The following is a 22,622-nucleotide window of genomic DNA, read 5'->3' on the forward strand; positions in this document are numbered from 1 at the left end:
CACGAGCGGTACTATTTTTTTTTTTTTTTTTACTACGTTCACATAACCAGCTCGAAAAGAATAAGGAAAGACAATGGTACGGAGACTAGGACAAACGTGACAACTAATGAGCAGGCGCTGCACCGAGACGCAGCAGTGATGGTGGGGCATTGATGACTCTGCCGACCTGAGGTCTCGGCGTCACGGCCAAAAACACGCACCAAAAACAATGAAAAAAGTAAAAGATAGAGCTGTACAGGTGAGAAAGATGCAAAAACCCAAGGCTTAACACGAGCGATTGTGGGGGAGAAACTGTCTTAGCGTCATACTATTCATAGGGAATCGACTGCCCAGAGCCAGTTTGTGCTGCGAAGATGGCGGTAAACATTCGTTTTGAATGATTGCATTCTCTTGCTGTGGGAGGCTGGGCTAGGAGAGCGGCAGGGAGGGAGTTCCAATCGCTGATGCTGCAGTGTGGGAACGAGCGCTTCAGTGCCAGCGGGGCAGATGCAGGCAGCTGGTGTTGGAGCTGGTGGTCATGGCCACTGACAGCACCGTGCTCGCTGCGAGTTCTGGGGTTGGTAGAGATGATGTGGCGCGGTGGCAACACAGAGAGCAGCTGCAGAGGACCAGGCAAGTAGTGCAGCTTGTACAGGCAGGCAAGCGAGGCAACAGTGCGGCGGATGGCCAGGCTGGGAAGGTGTGCCCCAGGGCCGATAGCATGACTATTGGGATGAAGAGTCCAGGTACATACCTCCGTGCAGCACCAAACAATCGCTTGTGTGTACCCAAGTGTGCAGTAAGGCTTCAGCTCCTGCAGGAGTACCACGACTGTGTTACGGCAGGCCATCAGGGACGGGATCGTACATATTTCCGGCTTCGTCAATTCTTCTATTGGCCCAAGATGGGCCTTGACGTGAAGAAATTTGTTAAATCTTGCGGCATATGTCAGCGCACTAAGGGTGGGTTGCCTAGATCCGGTTTGCTGCAATCGCTCCCAGTACCAGACACCCCCTGGAAAGATATTTCCATGGACTTTATCGTTGGCTTACCCCAGACCCCTCAGGGCTTTGATGCAATTTATACATTAATTTTGTTGACCGGCTTACAAAATGTGTCCATTTAGTCCCCACGACTTCCAAAATTGACGCTAAGGGTTCTGCTGATTTGTATCTCCAGAATGTGTTTAGATTACACGGTTTGAGTTCCACTATTGTTTGTGATCGGGACCCAAGATTTACTTCTGAATTTTTCCGGGAATTGTTTCATCAATAATTAGGTACCACCTTGTCGTTTAGTACTGCCAATCACCCACAGACCGATGGGAAAGACTGAGAGAATGAATAGAGTAATTGAGGATGTGCTTAGAGCGTTTGTTAACCACAAACAAGATAATTGGGACAAGCTTCTGCCTCTTTGCGAATTTGCAATTAATAGTTCATATTAGTCTTCCACTTCTACGCCGTTTTATCTAAATTATGGACTTAATCCCAAGTCCCCACCAGATTTCCTGGCACGGAGGGGAGGAGGGAGTGCCCCAGACTGGATCCAGGATCGGGCGGATGCCGTCAAGTTGGCAAAGGACGCCATGATTGCCGCTCAGGCTAGACGAGCTCAGTATGCAGACAGGGGAAGGGTGCCCAGCAACCTGAAGGTTGGCGACATGGTGCTGGTGTACAAGGATTTCCTAACAACCGCAGAAGCCCGGGATCAGCCTTCACAGAAGCTACGCCCTAAGTGGTTCGGGCCCTACCCAATCATCAAGAAGATCGGACCCAACGCCTATCTGCTGGATCTACCCAGCGCTATTCGGTGCCACCCTGTCTTCAATGTCACTGCTCTGCGCCGGTATGAGCAGAATACTATTCCCAGCAGGCGGCAGCCACCCCCGCCACCGTTCACTGACTTGCACGGTCAGACCAGATACATGGTGGAGAAGATTCTTGACGATCGCCAGCGAAGGCATCAGACTCAGTACCTTGTCAAGTGGCAAGGGTACCCAGACGACGAAGCCACCTGGGAGCCAGAGGGGAACTTGCTGGACGAGGCCGGTAGGCCGATAGTTCCTCTGAGGCGTTACAGGGCGTCCAGGGCATGTAAGTGACACTATGGTTACCGCGAAATGTTACTCGCTCAAATTCAATTGCACGTGTACCTTGAGAATTCCCACTTGATCCTTGTTGTGTTAAGCAATCCATTCCCCTCCTGTTTTAGATTTTCCCCATTTCCGCTATCTTCACTCGCCTGACTGTCCTTGGTTACCTTGCACGGTGCTTCAATTAGATGAGCGTTGTTGGGTTGACACGATTTCATTTGATTATTCCCTTTCCACATATTCCTCGACTCCCTGGAGGCACCTGTGCCTTGCTTAGGAGGGAGGGATGGTGCAACAGTTCCCTGTTAGCGCTAACCTTATCTGCCTTCTAGCTCTGTATCTTGCACCTTTCCCTATCCTGTCAGCACTCGCGTTATCACCTTAGGGCACGAAGTGCCCTATATCAGTTGTGTTGCCTTGAGCAAGCATTGTCTTTTCCAAGAATACCTTCAAACGGTTACACTCTCACTGGATTGTCGGGAGAAGCTGGGGCTTGTGCTTCTGTCGCGACCTGGCCTAGCCCAGCTTCGGAAGGTGGCGCTTGATAAATGCCGATGGAATTCATTGCGAAACATTACTGTTAATTAGCCTGGCCATAATAATACGCCTACCCCTGACATGCTTGCCTGCCTACTCGTGTGCACGCATGCATTCTTGCCGGAAATGTCTACCTGTGGTGACAATACTTTAGTCTTTTCTTTCTTTATTCTGATCTTCTTTTTTAGTGTTTGCACACTCTTGGCTGCTGCTGTGGCACTTTTGTACTTTCGTGCTGCTGCGCTCTGTACGGCTGCACGAGCCGTATTAACTGTCGTACCCAGACGCACACATTCAAACCCTGGCTACGCTTTGGAATTGTTTTCGTTGCCTATGTCCTCATCTCTCTTCGTTTTGTTTTCGCTGCCTGGGCTCTCATTTATCTTTGCTTGCTTGCTTGCTTGTATTGCTGAGGGAACATATGCTGGTTTGTATTCGTGGGTCCCTATGGTACATGGGCCACACGTACTCATCCGGCGGATATGTGTGATGAATAACAGTAATACATGGTTATGAGTGCACAATTGATATTTTTCATTACAATTTTACGACTGTTGTCTCCTCGTCGGTTATATAAATATTTTCTCCTTTGGAGAGTAATAGTTCACACACTATTATATGCAGTGCTGCCAAACTCAAATGTGGACTGAATGATCGATAAATAGAAAAGTCGTTTGCCAAAAATGCTGATATTCTGCTTTGCATGGACAAATGCTCCGACTTTCCTATTGACATTTGCACATACTGCATCCACTTGGGTTGAGAGAAGACAGATGTTCGTCAACCAGCATTCCTAAGTACTGAGCGTAAGCAGATGGGACTATGGAAGTGCCCCGGCAGTTGACTGCGGTGCCAGGTGGCAACTCCGTGCCCGGTCGCCGGAGCAGGACAAACTGAGTCTTGGACGGGTTTAACACCTGTCCCTTCCGATCTAGGTAGCGATCCAGAGCAGCAAGGTCATCACTCAGCTGGGTTTTGATGATCTGGATGGACTTGTGCCTGATATAGAGTGTGATATCATCGGCATAAAGTTGATTCAATGCATGTGGAAGCACTGTGGTGCATCACGGGTGTAAATGCAGAATAGCAATGGGCCGAGCACGGAGCCTTGTGGGACGCCTCTTGTGCAAGGGCGGGCCCCACCTAGCTGTTGACCTACTCTTACTCGCTGGACTTCTAGGAGAAAAAGAAGAGAATGGATTCAGCCAATCAGAAGCCGTTATTTCCGGGGCATATAGCACGATATTCACCGGAATTCCGGGGAATATACATTATTCTTATACCATAGTACGGTAGGAAACCATGGATTCAGCCAATCCGCAGCCGTTATTTCCGGGGAATATTGTATAGAATAAACACCGATGTTGCAGTGTTTATGGGAATATAAACACTGCTATAAAAACCGAGTCGTAGCCGAGGTTTTTATGGACAGTGTTTATATTCCCATAAACACAAGACAGAGGTGTTTATTCTATTTAGACCTAGCTTCGTTCTTGGCCTGAACTACTGGTCCGAAATAGCTGTTTTAGTATCCCAGTATACTATAGTATACTATTATGTGTAGGCAGAATTGCGTGTTACAGACCTAAGATCAATCTTTCAACCAACTTCAGCATCAGCACCCTGGTGGCTGGGTAGTCAAGATGCATGTACATGTAGGTGCTTGGGAATGTTATAATGTAAAACCGGAAAGTCTCACGAGTCACAAAGTCTAACGTTTTAACGTCCAATTATTTTTCGTTATTTGAAAAAACGTTATCGCTGGATATCTGTATAAAGATCGGCATACAGATGGGTGGCCAGATAGCCATCGTTAAACTTTCTGCACGTAATTATGCCAAAATTACAAAAACGTTAAACTTTTTGGTCGTTAGACTTTCCGGTTTTGCAGTAGTTGCAGGTACGATTCCGCCTCAAACTTCTTTCTTCTCTTCAATTTTTTTCTCTTTTTCAATTGGGGAGAAAACTTCTAAGTCCCTTGAAAGTTGAAAAGAACCTCTATTAAGGTGGCAGACTACCCAAAAATTCGTTGAAAAATTGAATTTGAAAATTCATATTGAGTGCTACGTCAGTTGAAAGAGCATGAATAGCTGCAAATTCTCGTGAAAATTGTGTCCCGATCTGACCAGCCGTTCAAGAGTTATGGCCGAAAATGTGCCCATGCAAGGAAAGATTTTTTGTTGCACGCTGTCATTTGTTGGCAGCACTGTATTTGATTCTGAGCAGACCGTGCGCAACTTGTCGTATCATGGAAACACGCGAAAGTGTGCAGAATTTTGCTCCAAGTCCAAAAAAGTCCAAAACATCACGTTAAAAAATACGTATTGGGCTGCAGGACTTTTGCCAGCACCCTCGTGACTTTGCAGATATGTGGCTTGATTATTGTAGTTGACGTTGATTTAGTGACTTTGGCAAGTTTGAGTCGTGTCAAGAAGTCAGGTAGGATTCAGTACTAGGCAGTAGTGGAACGTGAGTGGCAGTCTTTGCCGGTTTCTGAGGGTATCCTGGATTTGGTGTGCAGCGCTGTGGAAACGGCTTGCTGTGGAGGTCCCAGCACTGGATGTTGTATCAAAGGTACGACCTCGTAGCACGTGCTAAACCAAAAGATTCAAAAATTGACTTGGGTCTGTGGGAGTCTGTGAGAGAACGCCCACTCGTTCCGTTGTGAAAGATTCCAGGGCCACGTTGGGGGGGGGGGGGGGCTAACCCACCAACCGTGGCTGCTTCTGGACTTGTTTTAGGTTTGGGTCTCGCGCAAGGACAAAATGGGCACGAAAATGTGGAAAAAATTGTAAATGCATTTGTTTGGCTCCTGGGTGGCTCGCACACCGTGGCACTATGCCGGAAATTGGAGTTTTTCCGGCCTGGAAAGCCTGTCAGTGAGGCACAAGAACTTGTAAATCGTCGCCTGAGGGCCAGCATAGTGGCAGGAGTGTGTGGTCAAAATTTCACTCAAATCCATTGAGAAACACCAAAGTTACGGTCAATTGAATGCCATATGAAATGTGTGGGTAGGCTGCCAACTTAAAGTTGGTAGTATAGCAAAGTATATATCCCGAGTTAAAGTGGTGAATTTGGAGAGTTATCACTCTTCTATATCGACCTCCACTAATTCTTGTGATCCTTGACTGGTCCTATTTTTTATTTTAGTTTTTTAGTTTTACTACAAAGCACTGGCCAGCAACATAAAAGTGGAGGTAGACAAAATTGGACAAGCGAACATTGACAACTCAGAGGAGCCTGACATTCAATCTTTGTCGTATCTTTGCTCGTAGAGAAGGAAGTGGGCAAGCAACGAGACTCGAACGTAACTACCCTAAAAATGGTAAGAGTTCCAGCAAATTGCAAGTAAAAGGGCACCAACTATCCCTCTCTTCTCTCTCTCTTCTTTCCCTCTTCTCCCTCTCTGTCTCTCTCTATATATATGTACAGAATGAAGATCCCCTCGATAGGCCAAAACGGCCTCTAGGGAATCCTGTAAATATATTATACAAATCGCACAATTATATTAATAAAGCTATGAATAGGATGAAGGTCGCAGACATCACGCAACTAAGTTACCTGTTTGACATGTATTTACTGTGTATTTTTATAACAAAAATATTATTGAAAACCCAGAATCCATTTTCTTGTTCCTATCATCAGTGGGAAAAAATACGGAACTAAGGATAAAACCAAAGAAACTGAAGTTTAGTACTGTAAATAGATAGGTGTTAGAAATAACAGCAAGATACAAGTGCAATAAAACCACTAGATGGAACGCAAAAAGGTAACAAGATTACGTAACCAAAGGCGAGAAGGCATTGAACGAAGTGTCAACCTACGAATACAACTTCAGTGCAACAAAGTGATCCTTCTGCTTACACAAAACAGGCTTATGAATACGTATACAAACTGCCTCAAGGACTTTCAACTCTTGGACATAACGCGCACGACACAGTACAGAAAAATGAGAGTCATCATACACACTAAGACAGTCAGGACGAGATAACAAGTGTTGATACACAGCTGACTTCTTACGATCCACACATTCATCCGCCTCATCTCGCTCCTTCCCACCCGACTTCTCCTCGTCCATCTCATCATCCTCTTCCTCGTTCCGCTCGTCATCCACACGATAATCATCACTACCATCATCTGCCTCGTCCTCTGTCTCCTCACCAACCGTTTCATCATCCAATTGCTCTTCCATCCTCTGATCATCCGTCTCATCCTCCGTTTATGTACAGACCACTTGTCTCCCATTTGCTAGCTGCTCGTCCCGTGAGCGGAGTTGTTCCCCCAGATCCGCTTCACTCACTGACTCCTGATCCTGCTCGACCTTCCTTCTGTTGGTATTATCCACAACGCGCGGTCCTTGGCCGTTTCTGGGATAAATATCTGTGGAGTAGTTTGCTGTTGCCCTCCGAGGTCTCTGGATTAATGTGGGTGCCGTGGCAATTCGTGTGAGAGTTGGTGATGCCAGCGCGAGTGTAGGTGGGTCCACCGCAGCCCCCGTTATTTCTAACACCTATCTATTTACAGTACTTAACTTCAGTTTCTTTGGTTGTATCCTTAGTTCCGTATTTTTTCCCACTGATGATAGGAACAAGAAAATCGAGCTATATTAAAATTACTATCTCCACGTAGATTATTTGTACAATTATATTATATAATATTATTATCTGTCTTCTCTCTTTGTCTCAGCTCTCTTTCCCTCCCTCTCTCTCTCTATCTATCTCTTTCTCTCTCTCTCTCTGCCTCTCTCTCTGTCTCTCTCATTCTCTCTCTCTCTGTCTCTGTCTCTCTCTCTCTCTATTTCTCTCTCTCTATTTCTCTCTCTCCCTCCCTCTCTCTTTCTTTCTCTCTCTCTTTCTCTCTCTCACTCTCTTTTTCTGTCTATTTCTCTCTCTCTCCCTCTCTCCCTATCTCTCTCTATCTCTCTCTCCTGAAAAAGCACGTAGACAATGTTTGGCGCGATACAACGTATTGACAAACACCTTACACGCGATGTTACAATCCCACTTCAGGCATCCTACAAGCTGATCTAAAACCTTTACAAACTGTGGAACTTCAGTATGTCGAGGTTTTTTGCTGCAAGTAGTGCTTCTTTCCCAGGCTAGGGCCGAGCATACCACATAAGCCAAACATCTTTCTGTAGCAGTGAGTTTCGTGTTCAGAAAATCGATTCTGGATTGTATTGTTGATTTACCAAAATTTCGAACCAGTTGCGTGGTGATGTCTGTGGCGTTCATTTTATACATGGCCAACTCTGTCAGTGTGCGCCTCTACTCTAATATTCGAATGTTGCTTTTCCTCGACATTTTCTTGTAGGCGATTGACAGTGCAGTGAGTCCAGATGAAGTCCGAGGTTTTGCTTCAAAGCTGCAGCAGTTATCTGCCACATCGCCAGGTGATCTGGTGACTGCTAACGGCGCCTCACTCCTCGCGTCTCTGGTGAATAAATCCATCCAGGCTCAGGTTGAGTCCGTCGGCAATGGATCAGGATCGGAGTTTGTAAACACGGTGAGTGGGCGAACACTTCCTTTTGAAGAACGGATGAGTGTCTGTATCTTATTCCACGGCGGATAACAGCAACTGTGGACATTTATGTACAAATGCTGTTCTATCTCTGCACAGCACAATGGGTCGAATTTGCTAGCTCTCCAGTCAGTTGAGCTGGGAGTTACTTCCAGAACTACAGTCAACTTTGCGTATAACCACACTAGGGCGGGGCATCAGAAAAGTGTCCTTATTCGCGAAGTGTCCCATTACATGTATACAGTCAGATTGGACTTTGCTCTGGGCATGGAAATTTTGTCGTTATTCGCGAATTGTCGTAATACGCGCAGTCGTTATTAGCGAAGTTGACCGTAGTTGTGATAGAGTAAGGCAAAGACCAACGCTTTCTCAATCAACTCAAAGCATAAGTTCGTTGATGGCGTCTTCATTTACTCCATCCAACAGTAGTAGTTAGGTTCTTTTACCCGTCCTGACGACTTGCAGACACCAGCACAAATAGTTCACCAGCAACACTCCACAACAGCAAGAAGTTCCTCCTGACAAGCTTGCTTCATTCCATAATTAAAAAAATAACATACAGTGGCTTGACTGTTGACGCCCCTGGCCAGCTAGCTGCTCAGTGGTGACGTGCGTACAACTGGTCAATGCCATGGTGCCAGTACCACAGCCAGTGCGTATGCTGACAAAGTAATAATACAATTATGTACACCATAGCTACATTGCAGCTTGTTTCTGTTTACTGTCCGTTCTACAACAACATCTTCTGCAAGGTCACACGCAATGTCGCCACAACCGTTAGCAACCTGATGGAGAACGTTCCTCAAGACGCTCCAGGCAATGCCCCGCTGTCCAAAGCAACAGTCATGTAAGCAAACCTAAGGGAAGCATGTATTTCACACTGTACGTGTCCATTTCCTAGGATAGTAACAACCTTCAGGGCGCAAGCATGAGAGAAATTAATACCGATCGTAAACGGAGTATGACACCTGCGTATCATAATGTGTACGATAGAGATCACACTGATTTTCTCCATTTTCTACCTTCAGTGCACACGCTAGAGAGGAATTTATTCCGAATGAAAATCGAGTATTACAACTACTTCGAAGTACGTGTCATAATGATCCTCGTCTCCGGAGCTCAGTGCTACCACCTGGCACCCCCCCCCCCTTGTTTGTTGGAATGGAAACTTTTTTGCAATACAGTGATATAGCCGATCAGTTCGTTGTGGTGTGGTTGGGCATTGCAGCCGTCATGGTCGACGTAAAACACTATAAGACCGCAACTAAGTTGGGGCAAAAGAGAAAGTTCCATCAGTTCTAATAACATGCATGATGAGCTAGGCAAAAAATCATAGCGTAGGGCTCTGAGCTTCTAAACTCTCTCGTTACAAGTAGACGTGTGATTGTGAATGCTTTGCTTCCAGAATCCGCATAGCGTTGGAAACGTTAATGGAGGCTACAGCCGTCTCTTTCCACACGCCATTCCAAGTATCTTCTCCAAACCTAGCTCTGAGTTGCCATTGCCCGAGCCAGTCTTACTCTCAGCTCTCCGTTTCTGATGAAACCAGCAACGACAATCATTCATCACTTACGATTTTATCGGAGAGCAATGGCGAGCCAAGCATCTTGGCAGGTGTGCGTGTTCCACCGCTGATGCGATCATCCCCTACGAGTGATCCGGAAAGCCAAAGTGACTGTGGGCAAGCTTCGCCTGTGGAGATCATTGCCTATCGGACTCCTATGCTATTCCGTCCCAGTGGTGAAGACCTTAAGCCGGGATCTCCAGCACCAGAGGCTATCCAAAGTGTTGTGCTGAGCGTCAAGTTTCGTGGGCATGACCACGTGGACCTACCTGGCAACCCGGTCCAGTTGAACTTCACACATAAAGTGAGTATGTCGTTCAATCTGTTTGGTTTGGACTTGTTTTGAGGATTTCGCTTAAGTAACTGTGCCGTATCTCCAGCTGAGAAAACTATGCATAACTGTAGTCTGGCATTTACAATGCGCAGGTATGAAACCAAAATAGGTTTGGGTTATTGCCTTCTCCCCCTGGCCCCCGCCACACAGCAACGCAAACTCTTCATTGTGTGTCTCAATTCTTATATTACCAACAAACGTCGAGGGCGCAGGAGGAGAAAGACGAAAATACCAGACTGAGCCAAAACGACGACGAGAAAAGACACGACGAAACAACAAAGAACAAGCAGTAATAAAGAGACGACAGATCGTGACGACCAATCAGGGACCAACACGTACAGAACACATTACCAGACCACGGACGAATCACACATGACTCTCATTTCCAGACCAAACTAGCACTGCGCATGCACAGCAATCACTTGACAGTCACTCTCGCACAGACGGAAGCAGATCCTCAAACTCTGACAACGAGTACTCTTGCATGCACCACATACCATAAACATCTCACATCACACCATGCTCACACGTACACTTAGACCATATTATGACATCAGACACTGGACTCTACGAGACAAGAACCAAATACAGCAACATGCGTAAATGATAGTCGAACGGAATTTCGCAACAGGTAGATCTATCTAAAATGGTTGCTCCTACTTGAACCCACATAGGAAAAAATGAGCTAGTGTTGAATGCAGGTATTGGTTAGGTGCAGATATTGTGCATATTTCTCTTCTTCAATTGCGGAGGCTCCACTGCCACCAATTATTCATGCCTCAATCTACTTCTTCACCACCTAGGCGACCACAATGATTGCCGTGTAAGACCGTGTTGGTGAAGAAGGAGACTCGGCATATTTCTCTCTCTTACAAGCAGTTTTGTGTTTGTGTGCCTGTGTATTTGTGGCACTTTCTTTTAGCCATAATGTACATGCCTACAGCTAGTACAGGTTCACATGAAACCAAGAAAAAATAACTAGGCTACGATGTCTCTGCGTGTTTTGCTTACGTTTTTATGCATGTGTGCGTGTGTGCGTGTGTGTGTGTGTGTGTGTGCGTGTGTGTGTACGTGCACTCGTACAATATGAAGGACATAGGCGGCACGCACCGCGCTATGTGTTCCTATTGGCATGAAAACACCGGTAAGGCAGGTGCTAGTAATATGAATTGAAAAGTTGCAAAGTTTAGTTCAGTCCTCATACTTTGCATTGGATCATGACCATACATGCTGAAGCATGTTACAATCCATTTCAGGACCCCTAGAGTGAGCATACTGTACGGCCTCATTTCATTAAAAGTGGATTACTGTATTGTGCAAGAAAGCTAATGCCTTGCCTGTGCAGAAAGAGTATTTTATTCCATTATTGGTGCAATGGAAGCTTAGTATTTCAACTTGGTAGGGGACTGTTCCTGTCCCAATCTTGACCACTCACACAAGCCAACAGTCGGATTAGAGCATCTAACACCAAATTTGGGGCGAAATGTAATTGCTACTTGCTACTATCCGCACCTTGATCCTTTTAAAACGGTTGGCGGAGTTCTTGAAAGGATGCGGATTGCGGAAAGGTAAGTCGGTCGAAATCCTTGCACTGATGATTTTCTCTTGTTATCTTTGGCTTTGTGTTTAGAATCATGGAGGCAGGATGGCTGTCGGGCCATCTCGTCCGGCAAGAATCCAGGAATGACAAGCTGCGAATGCGATCACTTGACCAACTTCGCCCTGCTGTTCGTAAGTGGTGGCTATTGATTGTGTTTCTGGTCTCGAAATAGTCCGTTGGGTTAGTTCAGACTGAACGCGGCACAATTGTGTCTTCTGCAGTGCTAGGACTGGATAGACAACTCACAAATGGTCCAGATCGTTTCGGTATCTCTCTTGTTCGCAACAGCGAAAGACAAGAGAGGGAGCTAAAAACAGTTGCAAAAGGCTAAATTTAACTCCTCACTAGCTGTATAACCAGCACCTGGTCAAGACGTGTATAATAATACCGTTTGCCGGACCTTGTGCCAAGCGGAATCCTGTATTGACCAGACACATGTTAATACACCGACGTGCTGTTCTTTGAACCTGCATAAAATGGAATCATGTCATATCAGAACAGTTTCCGCTGCACCATTCCAAGGCCAAAGGTGTCCGGTTATGGCACGCTTTAGTGTACATGTATATTGCAACAATTACTCCCCAGCTGTTCCTATATTGTGTTTTATGTTGAATGTTTGGCAATGCTGCATTCAAGGTGTTCGGCAGTGTCCCTGTTCGCTCAGTGTAGAAATGATCTGTTCTAGTATAATTATGTGTGCCAGTCGACCTTTCCTCTATCAAGTGTACATGAAACCAAGAGTGTGCAGTGTTCAACTTTTTCTCTATGGCCAAATTCCGCGATCACAAAAGTCATCATGTTTTGGTGCAGATCTGAGGCGGGAAGTGGCGTAGTGCGTAGAACTGAGCTGCATTTCTGCAGAAAGAGACCTGCTTGGATCCTGCTTGCATGCACCACATCACTAAGATGATGTAATCGAGGAATTTCGCCGCGACAGCAACCCATCCGAGCTGCACACTCTGGGTTTTGTATACTCTTGCCTCTATACACTATGCACTATGCACTATGTATTATGCACTATGCACTATGCACTATGCACTATGCACTATGCACTATGCACTATGCACTATGCACTATGCACTGTGCACTATGCACTATGCACTATGCACTATGTACTATGCACTATGCACTATGCACTATGCACTATGCACTATGCACTATGTACTATGTACTATGCACTATGCACTATGCACTATGCACTATGTACTATGTACAGTTGTGGCAAGTGAAATCCGACACTTGTCATAGGGGACAGCGCCACAAATGGACACCAATGATGTAATGCACCGCACCTAGTTTGTACTACAGAGCCGTATGCATCACAAACAGATCGAAAGGTCACAGAGAAGATACACACAGTTCACAAACATGATACACATAAGGAGTATTGGTATCCAATCCCCATTCATTTTTGCCAGCACCTTTTGAACCTTGACTGTGATGAGTACGAGTTTTGTCATCAGACAGATAAAGTTGTATGTAACACATGTACTGTACGTATGCAGGGCTGCAGGGGCTGCAGACTACATGGTGCAGTCCCTTATGCCAAGTGTCGGATTTCACTTGCAACAACTGTACTATGCACTATGTACTATGCACTATGCACTATGTACTATGCACTATGTACTATGCACTATGCACTATGCACTATGCACTATGCACTATGCACTATGCACTATGCACTATGTACTATGCACTATGCACTATGCACTATGCACTATGTACTATGTACTATGCACTATGCACTATGCACTATGTACTATGCACTATGTACTATGTACTATGCACTATGCACTATGCACTATGCACTATGCACTATGCACTATGCACTATGCACTATGCACTATGCACTATGTACTATGCACTATGTACTATGTACTATGCACTATGCACTATGCACTATGTACTATGCACTATGACTATGTACTATGCACTATGCACTATGCACTATGTACTATGCACTATGTACTATGCACTATGTACTATACACTATGCACTATGCACTATGCACTATGCACTATGTACTATGCACTATGCACTATGTATTATGCACTATGTACTATGCACTATGCACTATGCACTATGTACTATGCACTATGCACTATGCACTATGTACTATGTACTATGTACTATGCACTATGCACTATGTACTATGCACTATGCACTATGTACTATGCACTATGTACTATGTACTATGCACTATGCACTATGTACTATACACTATGCACTATGTACTATTCACTATGCACTATGCACTATGTACTATGCACTATGTACTATGCACTATGCACTATATACACGCAGGTTCGTGATGATGTCATCACATCCGATGGGCATGGCAACGCAGGCAGAGCCCTGACGATCATTACATTCGTAGGCAGCGCGCTGAGCATCATCTGCCTTCTGGCCACCGTTTTCATTATCCTCTACTTCAAGTAAGACAGTTAATCAGAGACATGCTGCATGACATGTTTGGTCAAATTCGTATCTCCAGGGGCCTTATAAAATGTATGTTACACATACCGCATTTATGGGAGTATAAGTCGCACTTGTAACACCAGTAATTCACCCCAAAAAAAGTCCGATTTACACTACGATGGTCAAATTAACAGTGAAAAAAGAGGGAAGATGTCTGTATGTCAGGACAAAAAAACCAGGGTACAGCTTCTTATCTTCTCCGGTGCAGCTTGTACTCCGGTGCAGCTTTAGTTTCACGAGAATGAATCAGTATTAATGAATCTCTAAAACTGCTTGGTCTCCAATGAAAGATGGTCATGGTTTCTGAACATAGATTTCTGTAACACCAGTAGAATACACTTGTGTCACAAGTGGTATTTGTGAATCTTGCACTGACTGTTTCTGTTGCCACCTTGCAGGAAGCTTCGCACCAAGCCGTTCCAGCAGACAGCACTGCAGCTATCTCTGGCACTCATCCTGAATACCGTGCTGGTTCTGCTGGTGATGCAGGGACGAGACGAGAACGTGCTCAGCGCCGAGAACGACAGCCTGTGCACCGCTCTGGCCGTGGTAATGCACCTCAGCTTGCTCGTGGTGTTCGGCTTGATGGCAGCGGCGGCGGTACATCTGTACCTGATCATCGTGAAGACTAAACACGACCAGCGCACTGTACGCCTAGTCTATGCCCTTGCCTATGGTAAGTCTGTTCACCCTCCAATACCTGGAAACCCTCAATAATTTCAACATAGTTCTATCCAAGAGTGCACGACGTCCTCACTTTTATCTCCTGCCCACTCACACTGCTCCCTGTTTCCTCTCCACTCTACTACATTCCATGATCACCACGTGGAACTCCCTGCCTACCGAGATTAGGATATCTGAAGCCCGTGGTGTATTTAGCCGGCACGTTAAGTCCCATTTCCACAGGTAAAGATTCCATTCTCGATGTGACCGCGATTGGCCCATATGTTGTAGTCTTTTGGACGCTGAGTCGACTGGTTTTGGTCCGAAAAGGCTGCGATGCAGCGTTCCTCCTTTATTCCCAATCGAACATGGTTGAACAAGCGGTCACGTGCTCCTGCGTACACCAGTCACCTGGTCACCGTGCCTGCAGGGTACAACTTACTAGCCTGTTTGACCGTTTTGAGTGCAGTCATGTCACTCGAGTTGAATCTTGGTGTGAAAGTTGTCGCCTGCTGGCGTGGTGACCAGGTGATTTGGGCACCCAGGCGCACGTGACCGCTTGTTCAATCATGTTCGATTGGGAATAAAGGAGGAACGCTGCATCGCAGCCTTTTTTGCCCAAAACCAGTTGACTAAGCGGTCAAAACACTACAACATATGAGCCAATCGCGGTCATCCGTGCTTTTATAAGAACGGCATGGCGCTTTCATTGACATTTTGCATACAAATCCCCATCTAGTAGGGCGCAGTCACCCAGTTTCGGTGGAAATGCGCGAGTTCGATTGGGATTAAAGTAGGATGGGAGCGTCTCAGCTTTCTCGGACCAAGACTATTCGACTCAGCACCTCGAAGACTACAACTGGTGAAATTTTGATTTTAGCCTTAACTTCCCCTTGAATGTTTTTGAAATATAGAGCCTAGATCAGTGGTACCTGGAGCAAACATGGTACACTCAGTACCATAGTGACCGTACCGTGTCCGACAGCCCTGTGAATAATGATACTAATGATTATGTTTGAAGCGCTCTGGCCTGATACTAGGTGGCAGATGGCGTGAGAGATTCACTCCCTGATCGTACATTTGTTTATCAAGAGCCAATACCCCCCAAGTATATAACTTTGCACAGGGAAAATGGCACAGCGGTCTGCCCACACTACATCGCCACAGACTAGTGAATATGCTAGGCCATTGTGTCGCTATTGGTCCAAGCACGACTAGAAAGGGCTAGACTATTGAACTAAGAAATTCCTAACTCTGTTCTTTTCCAATACATTATTTACCCCACAGGTACCCCATTCATCATCGTTGCTTTTCCAGCTGGCATAAGAAGACTTGACGCCTACGGCTCGGAAAAGCTGTGAGTGGTGGACTTAGTATTCTGTGTTTGTTTGCGTGTGTGTGTCACTGTGTGTGTGTCACTGTGTGTGTGCGTGCGTGCGCGTGCGTGCATGTGCACGCGTGTGTGTGTGTGTGTGTGTGTGTATGTGTGAATGTGTGAGTGTGTGCATTATGTACATGCGAAATAGCTACATATGCTGTATTGAGAATTATAGCGTCCTTAAATGAACATGTATGTACTACTCTGTACGTGGAGAAGGCAAGGTGTAAGTCATGATTTCTACCTCTCTATGCCTGTGCAGATGTTGGCTAAAGGATAACAGTACATTTTACACCACCGTTGTAACACCGCTCTGTGGCATGCTGGTGTTTAACTGCATCATGCTGACCAGTATTTCCAAGCACCTGTACCACGTACGCAAGAACCTCAGCTCTCAGAAGCAGGGGCGCGAGATCAACTTAGTTACCGTGGTGATATCCATGTCGGTGGTGATTGGCCTGGCTTGGATCAGCGGCGTGTTGCTTGTGATCCATAACACTGTTGCGACGCAGTACATCTTTACTCTGCTCGTGAGCACACAAGGCTGCCTCATGTTCGCCGTCCACACGGCACGATCCCCCGACGTTCGTCAGGAACTGCTCAAGTCGGTTCACTCGTCCACCGCGTCTTCCGCCTTGTCCACAAAGCGTCGCCGCGGGTCCAAGGGGAAAGGGTCCAGTAGCACGCCTACATCCTTTGTCCTGGATCACATCCGCAGTTTGTACCTGTTCAGCCGACGCAGCTCTGCGACACTTTCCCAGCCAACCAGTAGCAATGTTTGAGAGTACAGTCAGTGCAGTGTGCACTGGTACTGCTCGGAGCCCAGTCCAGTATATCGAGTGCTGGGTCTTACAGGTCATGGGACATCAGTAAGTACTTACACAACTGTTACTGCGTCTGCTTGGCCTCCGACTGCATGTTGGCATACCAGTCCGCTGATCTTGGATATACAGTACATGCACTCCGGCAATAAGTTTCATATCTTTTTTGTGCTTGGATGTCCATTATACTTTAAAGCACAGTATGCTGAATACTCCATCAATTCTCCCTGACGCTAATCTGCATGTTGTCATACAAATCAGCTGATCTTGGATAAACATTACATGTACAGTGGTAATAATAAATTACAAATCATTTTTTGTGTATGGAGGTACTTTATGCTTTTAAAAGCATCACAGTAAGCTGCGTTTTCCAGCAATTTCCCCTGACAAGTCTCACGATGACATTATGTGTCCGCTGGGGTTTTCAATCCAGTGCTTCATCTTATGCGCTTACGGCTAAAGTTGGAATGAACAAAATATTTCATTCCAGCCGAAATTGCCCAATTCACGGCAGGGGAAAGCCAATTGCCACAAGCTCGTGGCTGGCTATGTATGATCTATGTTATTCCCTTATCATGTCAGGTACACGGCCTCGTGTTCCCACAACTAAATTGTCTAAACTAATTTGCCTCCTTCCCCAAGCGGGTTTTTGTTTATCTTGGACATGATTTTGCCCCCCCCCCCCACTTCCATCTAATATGCCACCGCCCCCGCTGTGCAGCATCTGATGGTTCTGTGGTATTCAGTAAAAAAATAATAATAATGATTTAAAAAAATTTCGATGTTACCTTTTGTGTCAGAGTTGTAGCTGAACTTCTCATACATGCGCAAGAATACCAAACATCCATGATGATCTTCTTTGCTTCAATACATTTCTGCAAAAAAATCATTTCTTTTCTTCACTTCTTTTTGAATGATGCTTTGGCTTAATCTGCAAGTTCCATTTCGGTCTCGTTTCGTGTATTTTCAGCACAGTATTTGTATGGGTCTGATCAGAGTGTTTCCAATCAAAAGTTTTACATTTCATTACTTGATAACTGTTCCTGTCTGGTGCATTTCCGCTGCTAAACATTAATAATAATGCAAATAGTAGTTTCAACGTACTTGTATTGCATGGATAGCTCCCCCACCCCCTCCCTCCCCCCCCCCCCATAATCGGTGACTCAGAGATACGTTGGTTGCCCTCTCTTAAAATTCCAACTGGAGATGCGTTCACAGCACACATTGAGAGACTTGGTACCTATGCTCTACTCTAGTGCTGAGTCGGGTATCGGGTTCGGGTAGTTTTCCACGGGCAGCACGGGTACCCGGTCGGGTAATGTTTCCATGGTAACATCACAATGCAACGCTTCCCTTACACACTGGGTAGACATGCGGAGTATTATAAATTAGTACACGTGAACTGTACATGATGTCATCTGCGACTTTGGGCTTTCGGGTACTATTCTGTACCCGTCTACCCGAGGTCTTCACGGGTAGCAGGGGACCCGACTACCCGTGCACACCCTTACTCTACCCATCCCATACAATGATCCCCCCCCCCCCATTCGGAAAGCAGACAGTTATGGGCAGATATGGATACATAATGCCTTGATACTGACGCAGCTATCATCATGGACAAGCCATAGGCATAGTCAAGTCCATGCAGTCATGTAGTAGCAGAATAACCATTGTTGAGCTGTGCCAGGCATAGCAACTGGCTGTGGAATCACACAGCACCGTTCCGTACCTCACAAGGCCGGTGACCACCACGGTCGCATATGACACAGACAGCACACACACACATGCACACACCTCAGACCTCAGACATGCCCATCGCGGAAGCGATGATAACGAACAGCTATGTTAGACATAGCAACTTGTGCTGGGATTACACCATTCAACAGCTTGCAAGGCTAATGAATTGACCGCCACTATTTTTAGCCTGGTATCCACCACACAGCTGTTTGAAGTGACTTTTTCTGGCCAGTGAATCCCTGCACACACACACACACACACACACACACACACACACACACACACACACACACACACACACACACACAGACACACACACACACACAAACACACACACACACACACACACACACCTTGGTCCTTGGTAACACTGCCATCAAATGGTCACGTGTCCCCTGTTCAGGGGTCGACAGCACTGAGTTCAGCATTGGATCCAGAAACGCCGCTCTACTTCCTGGACAGGAAATTAGCACAGCTATGCAGGTCGAAACCACGGGATGACTTGCAGCAGCGACTGCAGCCGAGACAATGCGCTCTGCAGCAGGGCAGGGCAACCCGCTGTTTCCGGACCGAGTCTGCCGATGCCACAGCCGAGACCGACGCCACTTCAGCAGCCGAGTTGGAGAGACACTTATGCGAAGCTAGCCCGCCAGCACTCAAGAACCATCTCCTGCACGAATTACATAGTCGGCTGCCGGACTGCTCAGATATGGGCTTCCTCCTCTCGGCCAGGCACTTGTGGCGATTCTTGTATTTCTGGTGGGTGAAAGTATGCTGGCAAACATCGCAGAGCACAGAAGTGTCACGCTGAGCCGATCGCAGTACTGGTTGAGCGGAATACGCACTGCGCCATTTCCCACGCTCCTGGGCGAGGTCGTACCATTCCGTGTGGTCGATGTTCACTGCGGAGAGGTCAGCTCTGACAGAGTCTCGCCACCGTTTCCGAGGACCGCAAGCCGGCCTCGGCGGAAGGAGCGCACCAAACAGGAGCTGGCGCGGAGTTCTATCGCCGTCCATCCTAGCTAGATGGCCTAGCCACTCCAGACGGCGGCGAAGAACACGTGTGGTAATATCCACTGGATCTCGACGATTCCAGGCCTCCAGAATGGTCTTCCTGTTGATGTGGAAGTCCCAGGTGTCTCTTCTAACGAGGGCTAAGATTGCGGAAATGCAGCGAAGATGGAAGGCGGACAGCGCCGCAAGCTCGCTTTTCAGTGGTACCCAACACTCCGCTCCGTAAAGGAGAAGAGAAGCCACGCATGCATCATACACCATTCGCTTCGTTGCCAGTGAAAGATCGCCATCACCAAAGACAGATCGACGCAATGCTCCGAATGCCCTAGATGCTGACGCTATTCGGGACCGAGTGTCCACTGCGGTGCGGCCACCAGTATGGATGATGGAGCCCAGGTAGCGAAAGTCATGCACATTCTCGACAATTTCCCCGCCAACCACCAATGGACGATGATCCTCCGGAGAAATGCCGAAGCCGACCGCCATTACTTTGGTTTTTGATAGGTTAATGGTGAGGCCGAAGCGAGTTGCGACGTCCATGAACCGGCTGAGCGCAAGTGTGGCACCATGGTGAGTTGTAGCAATAAGTGCCGAATCGTCTGCGAATTGACAGTCACGATGGATGTTGATTGTGTCGGTCTTCTGGCGTTTGAAAAGGAGAGATGGTTCAGAGTTAGAGGAGACGGGAAGTCCAATCTCAGGTATGTCCGCAACCTCACGCTGCCACAGCCGGAATACTGCCCACATGAATATATTGAACAATACTGGGGCCATACAACAACCTTGTCGAAGGCCATTTTGCACCTCAATAGGCTCGGCCTCGATGCCCGGGATCGACAGGTTTGCAGACATAGAGGTATGAAATGAGCTGATAATGGTAACCAGCTTGTCAGGTACGCCCGCCTTCCGGAGAATTTCCCACATGCACTTACGGGTGACGGAATCATAGGCCTTCCGTAGATCAACAAAAACCATGAAACCAGAGCAGCGATGTTCATATAGTTTCTCAGATATTTGTCTCACCGCGAAGATCATGTCCGCACAAGATCTGCCTTTGCGGAATCCACACTGCGTGTCTGGCAGGATGTCTTCCGCGAGCCGCTGCAATCTTGTCTGGACGAGGCCAGCAACAGCCTTTCCTACCACCTCCAGAAGAGCGATGCCCCTCCAATTGTCACAGCTGGATAGATTTCCTTTTTTTGGTATCGGGACAAGCTGGCAGTCCACCCACTCCTGGGGCACCCGCTCTGCATTCCACACTGTCTGGACAAGGTCTAGTAGTGCCATCATGAGGCCATCCCCACCAGCCTTCAGTAGTTCCGGTAAGATTCCAGAGCCTCCTGCTGCTTTTCCATTCCGTAGTCGGCGCACAGCTTGCCTAAGCTCTTCCAGAGTAGGTGGATCGGCGAGGTCTTCACACACTTCCTGTTGCTCAATGGTGGCAACAGTTGCAGGTTCATACGAGGTTGGAACATTGTAAACCTTGGAGAAGTGGCGGTGCCATGTGCGGCCCTGATCCGCCGGTGAATTACAGACATTTCCGTTCTCGTCCCGCACAGCGACTGCAGTTACACCCACAAGCCCGAGCCGAGCCGTCTGCATGGTCTTGATACCGACCCAAATGCGCGCCGAGTCAAAGCGCCCCTTCTCAGTACGTTGTGCCATGGCAGCAAACCAATCATTCTTCGCAGCTCGGGTGGCAGCGCGAGCCCTCCTGCGCGCAACACGGTAGCGCGAATACTCTTCCTGATTCCGGTCACTAGTGATCCATGTTCGGTAGCATGCATTGCGTGCGTCCAGCAGTGGCCGCAGCCCGTCCTGGCTTTCCGTAAACCAATCAGGCTGCCGTCTCCTCTGATGACCGAGAGTGTCCGCAGCCGCCGCCGTCACCACGTCCCGCATCGCATTCCATTTCTCGTCTACCGTTTCCGCGTCCGCCACTGCATCAATCTTGGCATTGATGTTTTCCTGGTAGTCGTCAACCTTGCTCCGGTGGTTTCCCTCAGCATCTGTCGAAACCACGGCGGGCAGGTTATGCACTGCAAATCGTACTCTCTTTGTAGATTTCCGCGGTTTCCACAAGACCCTGCCGAGCCTAAACCTGGCGGCAACAAGACTATGGTCGCTCCCACATTCTGCCGAGCGAATAACCTGAGCATCAGTGCACCAGTGCCGGCTCCCTTGCGCTGTGATGATGAAGTCAATACAATGGACATGTTTAGTTCTGGGATGCTGCCAAGTGCCTTTCAATTCCTGCTTTTTCCTGAACCAGGTGTTCGCGATCCAGCATTGATGCATTGCCAGAAACTGAAGTAGCTCCTCTCCAGACGAATTCAGGCAGCCCAAGCCATGTGAGCCACGCACAGCGCTCCAATCATCACCTGGCTCTCCAGATCCCACTCTGGCATTGAAATCTCCAAGTAGAACAAATTTATCTGTGCACGGTATTGAGTTGAGTACTCCTTGCAGAGAGTCATAAAACGCATCCTTTTCACAGCGCTTACTGTTGAATGTTGGCGCATAAGCTGTAACCAGCGACATCCATTCAACCTCTCCACTCGCCAGATCAAACTTCAAGCGTATGGACAACAACCGAGCGGATACTGCGACGAGTTGACAACCTCCTTCGCGCCAGGCCCGAAGCGCATTTCCCCTCAGCACAAACGCAACGCCCTCACCTCGCCGTCTGGGCGCTCCTTCCCCAGGCACAGGCCGACCCGAAGCAATGACCATTGCTCCGTGGACTTGATAGTTTTCCTGACCAAACCAGTGGGTCTCTTGAAGAGCAGCGGCGTCCATCTCCAAGCGTTCCAGATGTTGTACAATTTGATAATTTTTTTTATCGTCGGCAACAATTCCACTCGCGGCAGCCGTCTGAATGTGGCCCTCACTCTCAACCAGA

General features: G+C 47.3%; 1 protein-coding gene across 1 annotated transcript in view; it reads left to right on the forward strand.

Annotated features, from left to right (window-relative positions):
* Positions 1-17,995, forward strand: part of LOC135825987 (uncharacterized) — a 52,418-nt gene extending 34,423 nt beyond the window's left edge. Inside the window, exons 9-18 of the mRNA XM_065338621.1 lie at positions 5,887-5,936; positions 7,925-8,116; positions 8,884-8,978; positions 9,537-9,999; positions 11,122-11,173; positions 11,660-11,760; positions 13,934-14,064; positions 14,506-14,783; positions 16,058-16,127; positions 16,411-17,995. Coding sequence (XP_065194693.1) covers positions 5,887-5,936; positions 7,925-8,116; positions 8,884-8,978; positions 9,537-9,999; positions 11,122-11,173; positions 11,660-11,760; positions 13,934-14,064; positions 14,506-14,783; positions 16,058-16,127; positions 16,411-16,930 — 1,952 coding nt within the window. The 3' untranslated portion in view covers positions 16,931-17,995. The remainder of the gene's footprint in view (positions 1-5,886; positions 5,937-7,924; positions 8,117-8,883; positions 8,979-9,536; positions 10,000-11,121; positions 11,174-11,659; positions 11,761-13,933; positions 14,065-14,505; positions 14,784-16,057; positions 16,128-16,410) is intronic.
* Positions 17,996-22,622: the final 4,627 nt, after the last annotated feature.

This window comes from Sycon ciliatum, chromosome 10 (genome assembly GCF_964019385.1).
Source record: "Sycon ciliatum chromosome 10, ocSycCili1.1, whole genome shotgun sequence".
NCBI lineage: Eukaryota > Metazoa > Porifera > Calcarea > Leucosolenida > Sycettidae > Sycon > Sycon ciliatum.